We start from the raw sequence: 13,297 nt of genomic DNA on the forward strand, positions 1-13,297 counted from the left end.
TCGAACACAAAACAGATAGAAAGATAGATAGACATATAAATGAATAAATGACTGAATAAGTGAATGAATAAATGAATAAATAAATGCATAAACCGATAAATAAACAAATAAAATAATCAATTAATTATCAGTTACATAAGATAAAGAAGGTAAATGGTAGACTTGACGTACCTTCAGAATTCTGAATAATGACCTTAAAAAAAGAAACAATCAAATTGTACAAGCCCCTCCATAGAACAGCTGGTTTAAATGTCATGCGTATTCATTGTAAACTATCTCGATAACGGAGGACATTCACTGTCCTCCAATAACGACTGTCTCACAGACTGGCAGTTCACGTCTGTTAGCTACAAATTCGATTTCGATGTTAATTAATTTTATCTCTCGATTAGAAATATTCTCTTGCTTAGAATAACAAATTTGCCAAAAAACTAAATCAGAAAAAAGCTTTTATTGCGACTTGCTCATGGAATAATATCTTAATTCTCTTGCAATGTCTTCTAATGAAATAATGTTGATGACGGGAGATGAGGATGAAGATGAAGATGACAGGAGCCAAGGAGACCGGAATAAAAGACAGCAAAACACAAAACCTTTCTAGCCAAACCAAAGAAGTGGGGGGAAGTGAAAATGGTGCCACAAATAACGATCGGGTGTTCGAATGATGAGAATGCAGCAAAGAGCGAGAGGAGACTGAAAAAAATGTACGGAAATTGCAATTTAATGTTTCTCTCATTTTGACACGAATACTTCGTCCTTAATCAAATTGGGATTGTCCCATATTTCAAACATTTATCCCTAATGGAACAAGTTTCCTCAATTACAGTGATTATTCTGTTATGGAAACAAACACAACAGGCTTCATGTCCAAGTTCCGTGTTCATATATTTCCTCTAGTTCAATGACAGACGTCACAAATTGAAAATACGTGCCCTTAATGTTTGACAACTTTCCAATATCAAAATATCGTTAAGAGGTCAATGAAAAGTGATAAAAGTCTCAATATTTTTGATAAACAAGAAATGACCGAAAAACTCAAATAGGCCAAGTGTTTTCTTATTGACATCAAATACAAAAAATAAAGGTCGAGCTAAGCTTTGATAGGAAATAGAAGGGATGAACCTTTTTCTTGTTATTGGGGTAACATTATTTTTTCTGAGATCAGCCGGTAACAATAAATTAATAACAATAATAATATACATTTATAAAGCGCTTAACAAAGATACAATGTAATGTTAACCTCCAAGTTACAATAATATTATACATGTACATAAGTAATAATTATAATAACAATTTCCTAATGACACTCATATAATAATGATGATAATAATAAGTAATCTTTTCATAGCGCTTTATAAATTAACAAACGAAATATAATTACATTTCTTTGAAAAGATAAGTTTTAAGTTTCCTTTTGCAGGTTTCTAAATTAAGGGATCTAAAGTAGCTGTTGATGGATTTGAAGTTAACGTTTTAGGTGTCTTCTACCATCAGAGTAACTATCCTCATTCTATTATCTTTCGATATTTTGGGGATGACTCTTGCAATTTTGTATATGGTATTTCAAGCATGAGTTACATGGATGTATTCATGCATCATGTTGTTTATTATGATAAGGTTTTATCTGTGTATAGTCTCTAAGACCTCTAGGAAGAACAGAGCCATTAAATGAATGGCTCTGAATAGAGCGATTCATCCGTATTATTTTTATTAAAGTAAATATCATTTTTGTTTATGTTCATACAAATTATGTATTTTTTTATACGGAGAAGAAAACCAAAGCATGTAGCGAGTAAGATTAAGCCTCGTCATCGGACTGTGTTTGTAACATAGTTCCGGAGTTCTGTTGATATGCTTGGGTTTTTCTGCTTACACCAATAATGTATCATTTACAATGAATTGATTCAGATTTATTCAACTTTGCCCTGGATAAAACACCTAGTCAAGTCATTTCCTTATTTAAACTGGGAAATCAAAGAAAACTGGACAGAGTAGCAAAGCATTTATTGTTTGACGGACTCATATAGGTTTTGAGCTGGAATGTTCGCATAGCCATTTAGGAGCAGCACGTCTATATTGAAACTGTATGAAATGAGCATTTCTACCAATTTTCGATCTTCATCATTACAGGCAACTCTAGTACATTGGTCGTTTTGCTTCCCTCGTTTGTCAACTTTTGGATACATCATAGATCGTTGTGTTTATTATGATGAGCAAATCAAACAGGCAAAACAAACAAAGCAACAACAAACAAGTAAACAACAACAAAAAGCAACAAAAACAACAAAACAAACTAACTACAAAACAACCATTCTAACCAAAACAAATAATACAACAAACACGAATAGGAGAAAGGCTTAGATGATTAATCATTTAAAAAGCTAAATCATTCAACAATTAACTGTTTTGTCGAAATATTGTAATTGTAAAAACAAATGATATCGGTTAAGCAAACAGGTGAATCGTGATCTCGGTCTTTCATCACATACGTTTTTCAATATCACTGACATTCCATGTGGCCTTGATATGTAACCAAACTTGAATGTATCTCTTTGTACTTCACATGAACGTGAGCTCTCCACGCTTATCATCTGTATAATCATTTATATTTCCGTTGGTCCGTCAACTCTCTTAATTGTCGACACCAATCGGGTAATTGAACTTTGAATAACAGGTCTATTTCTGTGCCCTTTTGAACGCAGTTGATCCTTGAAGTATACAACTTTCAAGCTAGGGTAATTTAGTTGTTTTTAAAACAGCACGAAACAAAACAAAAACAAAACGGGGTAAAACAAGACAAACAAGAATAACAAATTGTTTATAACAAATTGTTTACAAGACCGACTAAAAGATAATTATTGACAAAAAAGAAATAACAGGATCAAAATATATTGCATCATGTTTGAATGATCATTTTGTAGATTTACCATCTAAACGGAAAGGAACCAAAATATTTGGTGGTAATATGGATCAGTATATGACCCAAGTAAACTCAACATTTAAGTTTAAAGAGATTACAGATAATGAGGTCTTGAAATGTATTCATGATATTGCAAGGAATAAGGCCACTGGCCTCGATCAAATACCAGCCAGTTTCGTAAAAGATTCTATTGAATACATTGTTAAACCGCTAACTCATATCATCAATGCGTCATTAAGAAAGGGGAAAATTCCTTGTGTCTGGAAAAAGGCCCGGGTGACGCCTATTCACAAAGGTGGTGATAGAGCTAATCCCTGCAACTATAGGCCAATATCGGTCTTACCTGTATTATCTAAAGTGCTGGAAAAACTTGTGTTTAATCAAGTGTATGATTACCTTTCAAAGAATGAACTATTATGTCATAACCAACACGGCTTCCGCCCAAAACATTCGACTTTGACTGCACTCTTATCTCTCACAGAAGATGTTTGTAAACAATTAGACAATGGGTATGTAGTAGGTATTGTAACGCTTGACTTAGAAAAAGCATTCGATTTTGTATCATTTGAGATTTTGCTTAAAAAGCTAAGATATTATGGTTTTGATCAAAATTCAATATGCTGGTTTCAGGATTATTTCCATGATAGGGAACAATGCACTTTGGTAGACGGTAGCATGTCACAGAGCAGGAAAGTAACAAGCGGAGTGCCCCAAGGAAGTATCCTTGGGCCATTGATGTTTATTATCACTCTGAATGATTTATATAAATCAATCAACAAATGTTCCCTTTCTCTGTATGCGGATGACACTTGCATGTATTTTGCATCAAAAGACCCAAAGATATTAGAGAAAGTAATCAATGATGATTTGAAATCAGCTACGAAATGGTTTTCAAATAATGAATTGTTGCTTAACGTTGACAAATGTCAGGTCATGTTAACCGGCTCAAAGTCAAATTTGAGTCGTTTCTGTAATATTGATATTCGTCTGAATAACAAAAAATTACTTAGAGTAATGGAATGCAAATACCTTGGGATTTTGCTTGATTGCAATTTCTCATGGAACCCACAAATAGACCATGTAAAGAAAAAGGTTTTAAAGACATATTTTGCTCTAAAGCGAATGAGACAATTCACAGATGAAAAGATAGCATTAATACTGTACAAAACCTTAATTCAGCCTCATTTCGCTTATTGCAGCACGATTTGGATGAACGGTAGAGAAACTCGGTTAAAACAACTTCAAACTCTACAAAATAGGTGTTTGAGATCTGTACTTGGAGTGAATAGTAGATATCACACTGAAATTCTTTATAAAACCCTTGAAATTGACATGCTAAAAGAATACTGGGTCAAACAGGCTTTAGTTACTATATTTAAGTTGTTACATAATCTTGGTCCACCTGTTTTATCGTCATTGATCCAATTTAATACTAATGTAAGCTATAGGTTCCGTTACGCAAATTCACAAATCCCCCTTCCAAGACCTCACACTAATTTTATTCAACATAGTCCATTATATCATGCATCAAAACTTTTTAATACCCTACCCAACGATATCAGAATTATAAATGTTTTTAAATCTTACAACACTGAGATTAGTAAAATTCAAGATATTTGCTCACTTCTTCCATCTCGTAGATAATTTTTTTTTTTTTTTTTTTCCCTCCCCCCCCCCCCTCACTTTATCACTATGATTCTATTTTGTACTTCAATTTCTGTAAATATGTTCACTTATTATAACTTGCGTATTTGTTTGTAAATTGTATTTTCATTGTTTTATTTTCTGTTATATGTAATCACGGCCCTGCTGAAAAACAGCTTTTGCTGAATGCGGGCACAATTGTATTATGTTTTTAACCGTGAATAAATAAAATTTACCATACCATACCATACCAAGTCAGCTAATGAATTTTATAGTTTATAGCTAATAACAAGATTTTGCGGTAGCTACTTGCATTCAATGTGTGATGACCAGGGCCGTCGCTACACCATTTAGAAAATGGTGAAGTAAATATACCGACAAGCTCTTAAAATACATGAAACAAAATAAGATAAAATGATACAAAGTTACCAAATTAAAAAATGAAAACGAGGGGTCTTTAGATTTTTTTAAATTTTCGACAGGGAAGAAAGATCCAACGAAATATAGTTTGGCCGACAAATCGATCACCGACACGAGTTTTCGATAATGAGCAAGGGACCAAACCCCAAATCTTCCAGTGGCAAAGCCCCTTCCTCCCCCGCACTCTCCCCTATAGGCATGACCGGTTAGCAACAGTTCTGTTAGCTATTTGTAAACGTCTCTTAGATAACCGACTACCGCGCACCCCAAAAAAAGTTTATAAATGGAATACACACGTTTTAGTTTCACTGTAAACAAATCATACAGAACAGAGTTTGAAGGAATGAAAATCTGATTCTGTAAATGTGAGCTTTCGCGGTTCTACACGCAAAGTTATTTTTATGACTAAGGTCTGGTTTTGAATCATTATTCATCGCTGTGGTATAGACAAGACACACTCATACAAGAAAAATAAATTACGAACATGTAAGATAAAAATCGATGACACAGATAGACGCAGAGGCTTCAAGTATAAAGAACAAATTACAGGAGGAAGACATAGCAATTTAGACTAATTACAAATAAAAGACAAAAATGCCTATCAGTAGAAATATATGTAATCAAGGTAAACAAAATATTTTTAAAAGTATATCATGCCTATTAAATTTACCCAGATTATTTAACATAAACCAGGAGAAATGTGGGATTATGACAACGGAAAGACGGAAAGGAGGAGAAAAGCAGAAATATTGAAGATGATGATGATGATGACAATGATGGTAATGATGATGCTGATGATGGTGACGATCATATATAGATGAAGTATATCATGCTGATTTATTAGTTTACATAAAAAAGGAGAAACGGGTGAAGTATGACAACGGGAAGACGGAAAGAAGGGGGGAAAGCAGACATCTTGGTGACGATGGTGCTGCTGCTGCTGCTGCTGATGATGATGATGAAGATCATATATAGATGAAGTACATCATGCCTATTTACCTAGGTTAGTTTATATTTTTTTTAAAGGAGAAATGGGGGAATATGACAACATGAAGACGGAAAGGAGGGATAAAGCAGAAATATTGGTGATGCTGCTGCTGATGTAGATGATGATGGTGATGATGATGATGATGATGATGATGACCTACATGTAGTCAAGAATAACAACAAAGCGAACCCTGTAAATGATGATTCCTTCAATATTCCTACTCGAACAATCTTCAACCTAACATAATGTAAGTCATTCACAGGTCAAGAATAGCTATGACACCAGACTAGCTTTCTGCTGGTTTCCGACTCGTCATGGTTGTGTCTTGGAGCGGCTTCCTTCCTGCTATCATTAACTTGTAAACTAATATCGGCGTCTTTAACACAATCTTTACCAAGGAGAGGGTAGTTTGAGTGAGGCAAGACAGTGAGGGGGTTAACAGTGGAATCATGCCATTGTGACCCAAACCACTGACCCCGTACAGGTGCAGCTGTAATATTCGTTGGGTTCACACGAATTTCCGTAAACTTTAGGTTTAGCTCATGGCTTTAAACTTGGAGGTCATCTTGTCAATTACTATGTGGACTCACTCGTTGTTTATCGAAGATTGAATTTAAACCAGGAGTGGTCTCATGGTTGACCAAAACAATTGGGGTAACGGGTTGAGGGGGGGGGGGGGTCCTCACTCGAAGTAATGAGCCATGCGCAACTACCTTTGAGACTATGCCAGTTTGTAGTTTAATACAACGACTGCTTGCCCGCCCGGCTGGTAGTTTAAAACTTCGAGCAGTCGTTGTTCCAAGGCTTCGTGAACACACGTATTTGTTAGTTGGTCGTTGCTTAAAACTTCGAGGCTTCTCGAATCTAAAATTTAAAAAAAACGGCGATGCCGTGTGAAAACTGCCGTGTGAAAATAGATGTATCTATTGCTAAGTATAAATAAAACAAAAAGGACAACAGGCTACTCACACTATACTCATTTGTATTGTGTTATTGTCTTAGCTAGGTTCCCCACTTGATTTCCGTGATAATCCTCTTCTACTTACTTATCTGTATCCCATTTCAAAAGCGGATCGAGTTAAGGGCGGAGCGGGTGGGTGTCCCTGATTTAAAACCCATTTCCCAGCAAAACAAAATAATAACGGACAAACAAAACAACAACAATACTAGAGACAAAATTTGCGTCTGGCACACGGGGCCCTATGGCTGCTGAACATGACGCACTGTCCCTCAATACTTTTTTGCACTTGTAAATCTTCGCATTCATTGTTTGTGTCGTTTCTTTTATAACTGAATGGCAATCGGATTGTATACGATGGACTGAAGAATAAGAATAAGAAAAGGTATCCAAAAATTAAAAGGAGAAAAACGTTCCGACTTCCATTTAAAAAACAACCAACGCACATTGTAAACGGTTTTGTAGGCATCATGGAAGATGATCTTTACCAGTGCAATACGATACGTGTAATTTCTTAGCAGCCAAATCTTAGTAGAATGAACTCGGCGCTTTAAGACGCATAGCGTCACCGCACAGCCGGTCGACCGGCCTTCATTGTGTTACATGCTGCATTATCACCAAGGCGTCGGAAGTGGCCAGGAGCAAGGATAGACATCTAACTTAAATCTTTAAAAGAACTTGCTCTCTAGACAATTTTATAAAAATAAGATCATGCCTGCAAGGATTTATAAATCCATACGATGTTACATATAATCACAGTGATTCAAAGATTACGGGAATTCATCGATTATGATTTTTTTTTTTAATTTGATAACTCTATCTCTTATGTCTATTAAGATAGCATAGCACAGATTTCTCAAATGTTTCCAAGCCGTAAGCTCTTTTAAACATGTATTTTGAAAGATTAAGTTGAAAGAACAAAAAATAATTATGTTTCGACCGGGCACAGGTTCAACAAAGAAGTCTATACGCGTTACTATTAATTAATCAAGCTGACCTAACACGCCATTATTGTAAGACAGCTTTGTATAGTCTCCATGTTTCTGTAACATATAGGGGGAGTAAGAGACTCGCTTCTCAAATATGAGGTGTAGTTTTTCCCGAATAGTAGGGGGAGGGGTTGCAGCCTCCAGCTCCCCCCTCACCCGTACGCCTGTGTTTATATCGCTTACAAATTTCTCATTGACATTATTGGTGCCCATCTCTGCCTGTTAAATATGTAAGACTTGTTTCAGAATGAAAATGCTTACCAATGAGGATCGCTCACTTAAAAAGATTGTTTTCTTATTCCTGTCATTCAAAGGTCATATTATGTATTTAACCTTTTATGTCTGTATGCCATTATCTGTCGGAATTTCTGCTCTCCGTCTATATCTCTCTCTCTCTCTCTCTCTCTCTCCCTCTCTCCTTCTCTCTCTCCCTCCCTCCGTCTCCCTCTCTCCCCCTCTTTCTCTCTCCCAATTGTTTTAGTTACTAAGGCATTTAGTGAGGTTAGAATATTGGATGCGGCATTGTAATCTTTGAGATTTACACTATTTATATTTTGGAAAGTATTCTTATATGTTGACCATTACAACATAAAAATGTTTAATACACAAGTGGTGAATTCGTATTCGCATGCTAACATTAAACATTCTGATTATGTTCCTACTACATTTTAAGCAAAGCCTCCTTATGACTAATTTTTACGTGTCATTATTACTAGTAACATTATAACAACAAATGGACACACTAATACACCGCAATAACCCTTGGTCTTTAGTGGTAGCACATAACAACGTGAAAGAACTCAGTGCTGTACTACTGATATGTGTACATCTTCCGCTTGCTAACATCCGTAGCACAAGGTTATTTCCTTCCGGTGTCATCAGCAGATCCCACGTTATCACTGTCTCTCTCTCTCTCTCTCTCTCTCTCTTTCTCTTTCGCCCCTGTCTTTTTCTCCTGTCTCTTTCTCAACCCCTTCCCTCTCTCATGTATATACTTTTCTTTTGGCATAATCTTTCTCTCCATGTAGTATCCATTCATTTTGCCCCCCCCCCCTCTCTCTCTCTAATCTTTACATGTTTTACCCCCCCCCCTCCCATTTTGAAATATTTATATTAAGTTGCGTAATCCATTAGTTTTTCTATTTACAATTTTTTTTTTTGCACCTGAGTAATTGACTGATTTATGTATGTATGTATGTATGTATGCGTGTATGTATTTATCTATCTATTTATCGATGTATTTATTTATTTATCTATTTTTTAATTCTTTTTCAATTTTGTTTATGTATTCATTTACCTATTCATCTATGTCTTATTTATTCATATCTGATCAATGTATTCATTCATATGGGATCACCTTGGTTGGTCCATATGCATTTATGAACTCTAAAATAATATTCTATCAATATACATTGAGCTTGAATGTCAAGATAATAAGTAAGTCAGTGATAAGCCACACGAAATGGAACATATCATCATTTCATAAAAAACGACTCATAATAGAAAAAGAATAAAAACAAAAACGTTCTGTACGTTACTTAATTAATCTTTTATTTACATCTTTACATGATCTATACAACTACACTATTGTTTTTACAAACGTAAACATTGCTCATTACATATACAATTACTTTATATCCCCGTATATATAGTTCTATCATAACTTTACATTAATATACAACATAATTCCTTAGGAACAAATATCTTACATACCTTTTCTGTACATATTTATTACGAAGCCGAGTTCGAAATGCCGGCTAAAATGATTTTGTGCTGCAAAAATGTCATCAAAAACGTCGGTTCAAATTTCCTATCAAATATAACTTATAAAACGCATACTACTACTACTAGTTATTCAAATTGGCAGCATGTTTTGCTTTAAGAAACCTGAAGCCTTCCATCCTGCTATGCACTTAGAATTATGTCCTGATAATAAATAATGTGATATCACTTATTAAAAATATACAAACATGTAAGGCAGCTGTTACATCGAAAATTCTGACAACATAATTTAGTTTCATTTGGAGACTTAAACTTAATTCAATTATCTATGTTTTGTTGCATCCTAGTTGTGTATTATGATTATTCTAATAATTATTTTCCAATATCAACATTTTATACATAACGAAATAAAAGTGATATTATGTATGATAGAAGTAGAAATATCAGGAGATGCATCTAATTACATCCATACCTATGGATCGAGAACCAAACAAAATACACGAATATTTTCAACAAAATTAGGAAAACATGAAGAGTGTTAAATAAACGAATGAGGAGGAGTACGAGTGAAAGGGAAAGGGAGAAAGAATTGATATTTATACGAAATCAATATCAAGTAAAGGAGGAAGAGGAGTGGAAGTGAGGAATAGACAACGTGTAAAAAATGTAACCTGTAGAAGGGAATCTCGAAATGATACTTATAGAAATTAGACAGGAGCAAAGTAAGAGAAAGAGTAAAATAAGGAAAAGAATGTATTTAAGACATATAGGATGGGAAAGAAACCAACAGACTTAAATATTATACAGCAGCTCTAATATACAGCTAAAAAGGAAACAAAAAACATTGCCTTATGAAGTTGATCAACTGTAGGATATGGAACTTAATCTTGTAATTACTTTTTATAAACTCATTATGCGTGATGCGTGATAACGCGGCATACTTCGACCAGAAATATTCGAAAGAAAGTTGAATTCATGAACATAGGAACCATTGTTTAGTTTTTTTATAAGTGAGTGGTTATAATAAGCATGTAAGGAAAGATAAATGGATTCTTAAAACGCTGGTAACTTAAGTTTTTAAACACACACATAATCATCTAACAGACGATAGATGGATAAATCCCAAATTGCACAAAATACAGAAAGAAAAAGCAATCATAATATTCGATACTGTCACACGTTATAAACTAAACTGAGATTTATTGTACAATAATAATTCACCTGATTGGTGCTATAGAAACAGAAATTATATAATTCCAGCGAATACGCTGTCATTTATAGAAGAGAAGAGATTACTGATTACAAAGTTTGCGTCTTACTGTATTTTATTTGTGAAATAATTTGGTGTAGAAATACGTTACGAACTTATCTTTCAGATATCTGGGTAATAACATTAACTTGATGAAACTGTATCTGATTAAATATTGCTTTATATTCTTCTCTTAATATTCCGACTTATAGCTACGTGGTGTTAAACTTCGGTATGTTTAGCAAATCTTATATTACTATTGTTCACACTAAAATTCTGCTTTTTAGGGTTGTAATCGAATTCAGAATCACTATCACTGGTGTCTGATATTTCCTGCCTTTCCTCTTCGATTTTATCATCGGTAAAAGCAAGATCGGTCTGGCTGGCATGGGTCGTGTATTTCTTAAGAGGTGGGCATTCCTCGTACTTATGCTCGCTTGGCTGTCGGGTAAGCGTAGATTTCTCGCCTGGCGGTGTCGGGCTGCCTCTCTTCGGCGACCCTTCGTATGTGTTGTCCGTGGATTGGAACCGGTGAAATGGAGATCGTTCCATGTCGTCCATTTGGATCTCCTTCCCACACTCCTTCCCGTACTCCTTGCCGCATTTCCCGCCTAGTTTGCGAGTTGGTGATCCAGTCAGCTTGGGGTTGGTCTTGTACTCTGGCGACTCTAAGGATCTCAGGTGCATAAGAGCAGTAGCGGAATCGATGCTCTGGGTATCGTATGACATGGTGCTGAAGTTGCTCTGCATCCGTCCTAGGGAGTTGCTTCGATGCTCTGGATCAGGGGTGTTGTGCCGGGAGTGGAAGATGATGCTTTCGGCGATCGAGCGAGTGTCATCAGGGCCGGACATCATCGTCAGCTGGATTGGTGTGTCCCGACGTCGGCTGAAGGCGATGTAACCCAAGATAATGATGACTACCAGGAAAGCAGCTGCGATGATTATGATGATAATGTGCATGGTCGTCAGCATCATCGGTCCTGTAACTGGTGCTTTCGTAGGCGTGGGTTTGGTTCCTTCGGGTTCGGGTGCGGTTGTTGAATAACACAAGGCATTCGGATCATCGTTCATAACATTGATTGTAATAGATGTCGATGCTTTTCCGATGGTATTGTTGGCTGTACATGAGATTACGGCACCGTCGTAAGCCATGTCGACTGTCGTTAGGATCAGCTGGTCTCCTAAGGAATAATGGTTCATTCCCTTCGAACATCCCTGCGCCTCTGTCACAGTCCAGGTGTACTGAGCCTCAGGGTTAGCAGAAGTAGCGCAAGTGAAAACAACTCTTTCAGTATTGACTTCGACAACTGCCAACGATGAACCATCATCTGGAAGCATTGCAGAAGTTATCGCAATGTCCATCGGTTTGTATTTAACAACCAGAGGACCCTCTGTACAGTATTCTGGCTGATCTAGTAACTCCTGGCTTAATGTACAGCGGAATATCTTCCCGTTATCTTCCTTTCCAAGAGTTTTTTCGTAATTGAGCCTGATCTCGTTGGTCAGGATTTCCGTGGTTTCATTAACAGGTGACAAATCGTAGGTTGCACTGAGAGTCGCAGGTGGGTTTCCAAGATCAGCTTGACAAACGAATGTGATTGTATAGCCAATGCGCAAGTCTGAAGCCGATTCGGGTATTGAACACAAGAACGACGAGAGCGAAGGTGAATACTCAATGCTCACTGTCGCTTCTGTTGAAGTCTCTATGTAATCTCTAGAAGAAGCTTCTTGAATGATACATTTATACGCTCCTTTATCTCCCGAGATTATGTTTTGGATTTCAAGAGAGTAGTCTCCCTGAGCCCAGTTGCCGAATAAGCTGTATCGAGACGTGTCTACATGCCGGGAATCGAGGCTCTCGTTGTTATTGCGGGTAATTCTTGTTCCATCTTTGATCCAAACGACAAGGTACCCATCAGATTTATCACGGACCATGCATGTCAAATGCACGGTCTGCCCGAAATTTACAGTCTGGTTGTCAGGTCCTCTTGATATTGTAGGAACTCCTTGACAGGGTGTTAGTCTGGCCGTGTAGATGAGAAGGAGAACCAGGGCACCTGGTAGTCCTGTTCCTACCAATTCCATGTCCAACAGAGAGCGTTTTGTCACAGACGTATAGAAAGTTCTGCCACTTAATGCTTTCGTTCGTTTAATTAATCACTGGTTGCAGACGATATGCGACAGCAGAGGCTTTTGTTTTATTATAAGATTTTCGAGTGCGAAATGTCGAGAGTTTATTAATCCAATATGGCTGCCAAATTGACTTGAAAAGACGAATGGGCTACTCTTTACTTGAGAAAAATGAAACCAACTATACTGGGTGTGACAATGCAGCTATTCAAACAATCGATGCTTTTGGATCGGTAGGTAAGACAATAATGGCTTCATGTCAACTGACTCCCAAACA

At 36.4% G+C, this 13,297-nt stretch overlaps 1 protein-coding gene across 1 annotated transcript; it reads right to left on the reverse strand.

The window, feature by feature from the left end:
* Positions 1 to 9,442: 9,442 nt before the first annotated feature.
* LOC100892759 lies at positions 9,443 to 13,297 on the reverse strand. The gene has a single exon (XM_003724175.3). The coding sequence runs from the start codon at positions 12,973 to 12,975 to the stop codon at positions 11,113 to 11,115; it is 1,863 nt and encodes a 620-aa protein (XP_003724223.1). The 5' UTR covers positions 12,976 to 13,297; the 3' UTR covers positions 9,443 to 11,112.

Source organism: Strongylocentrotus purpuratus, unplaced genomic scaffold (genome assembly GCF_000002235.5).
Source record: "Strongylocentrotus purpuratus isolate Spur 01 unplaced genomic scaffold, Spur_5.0 spur5_scaffold_21, whole genome shotgun sequence".
Lineage (NCBI taxonomy): Eukaryota > Metazoa > Echinodermata > Echinoidea > Camarodonta > Strongylocentrotidae > Strongylocentrotus > Strongylocentrotus purpuratus.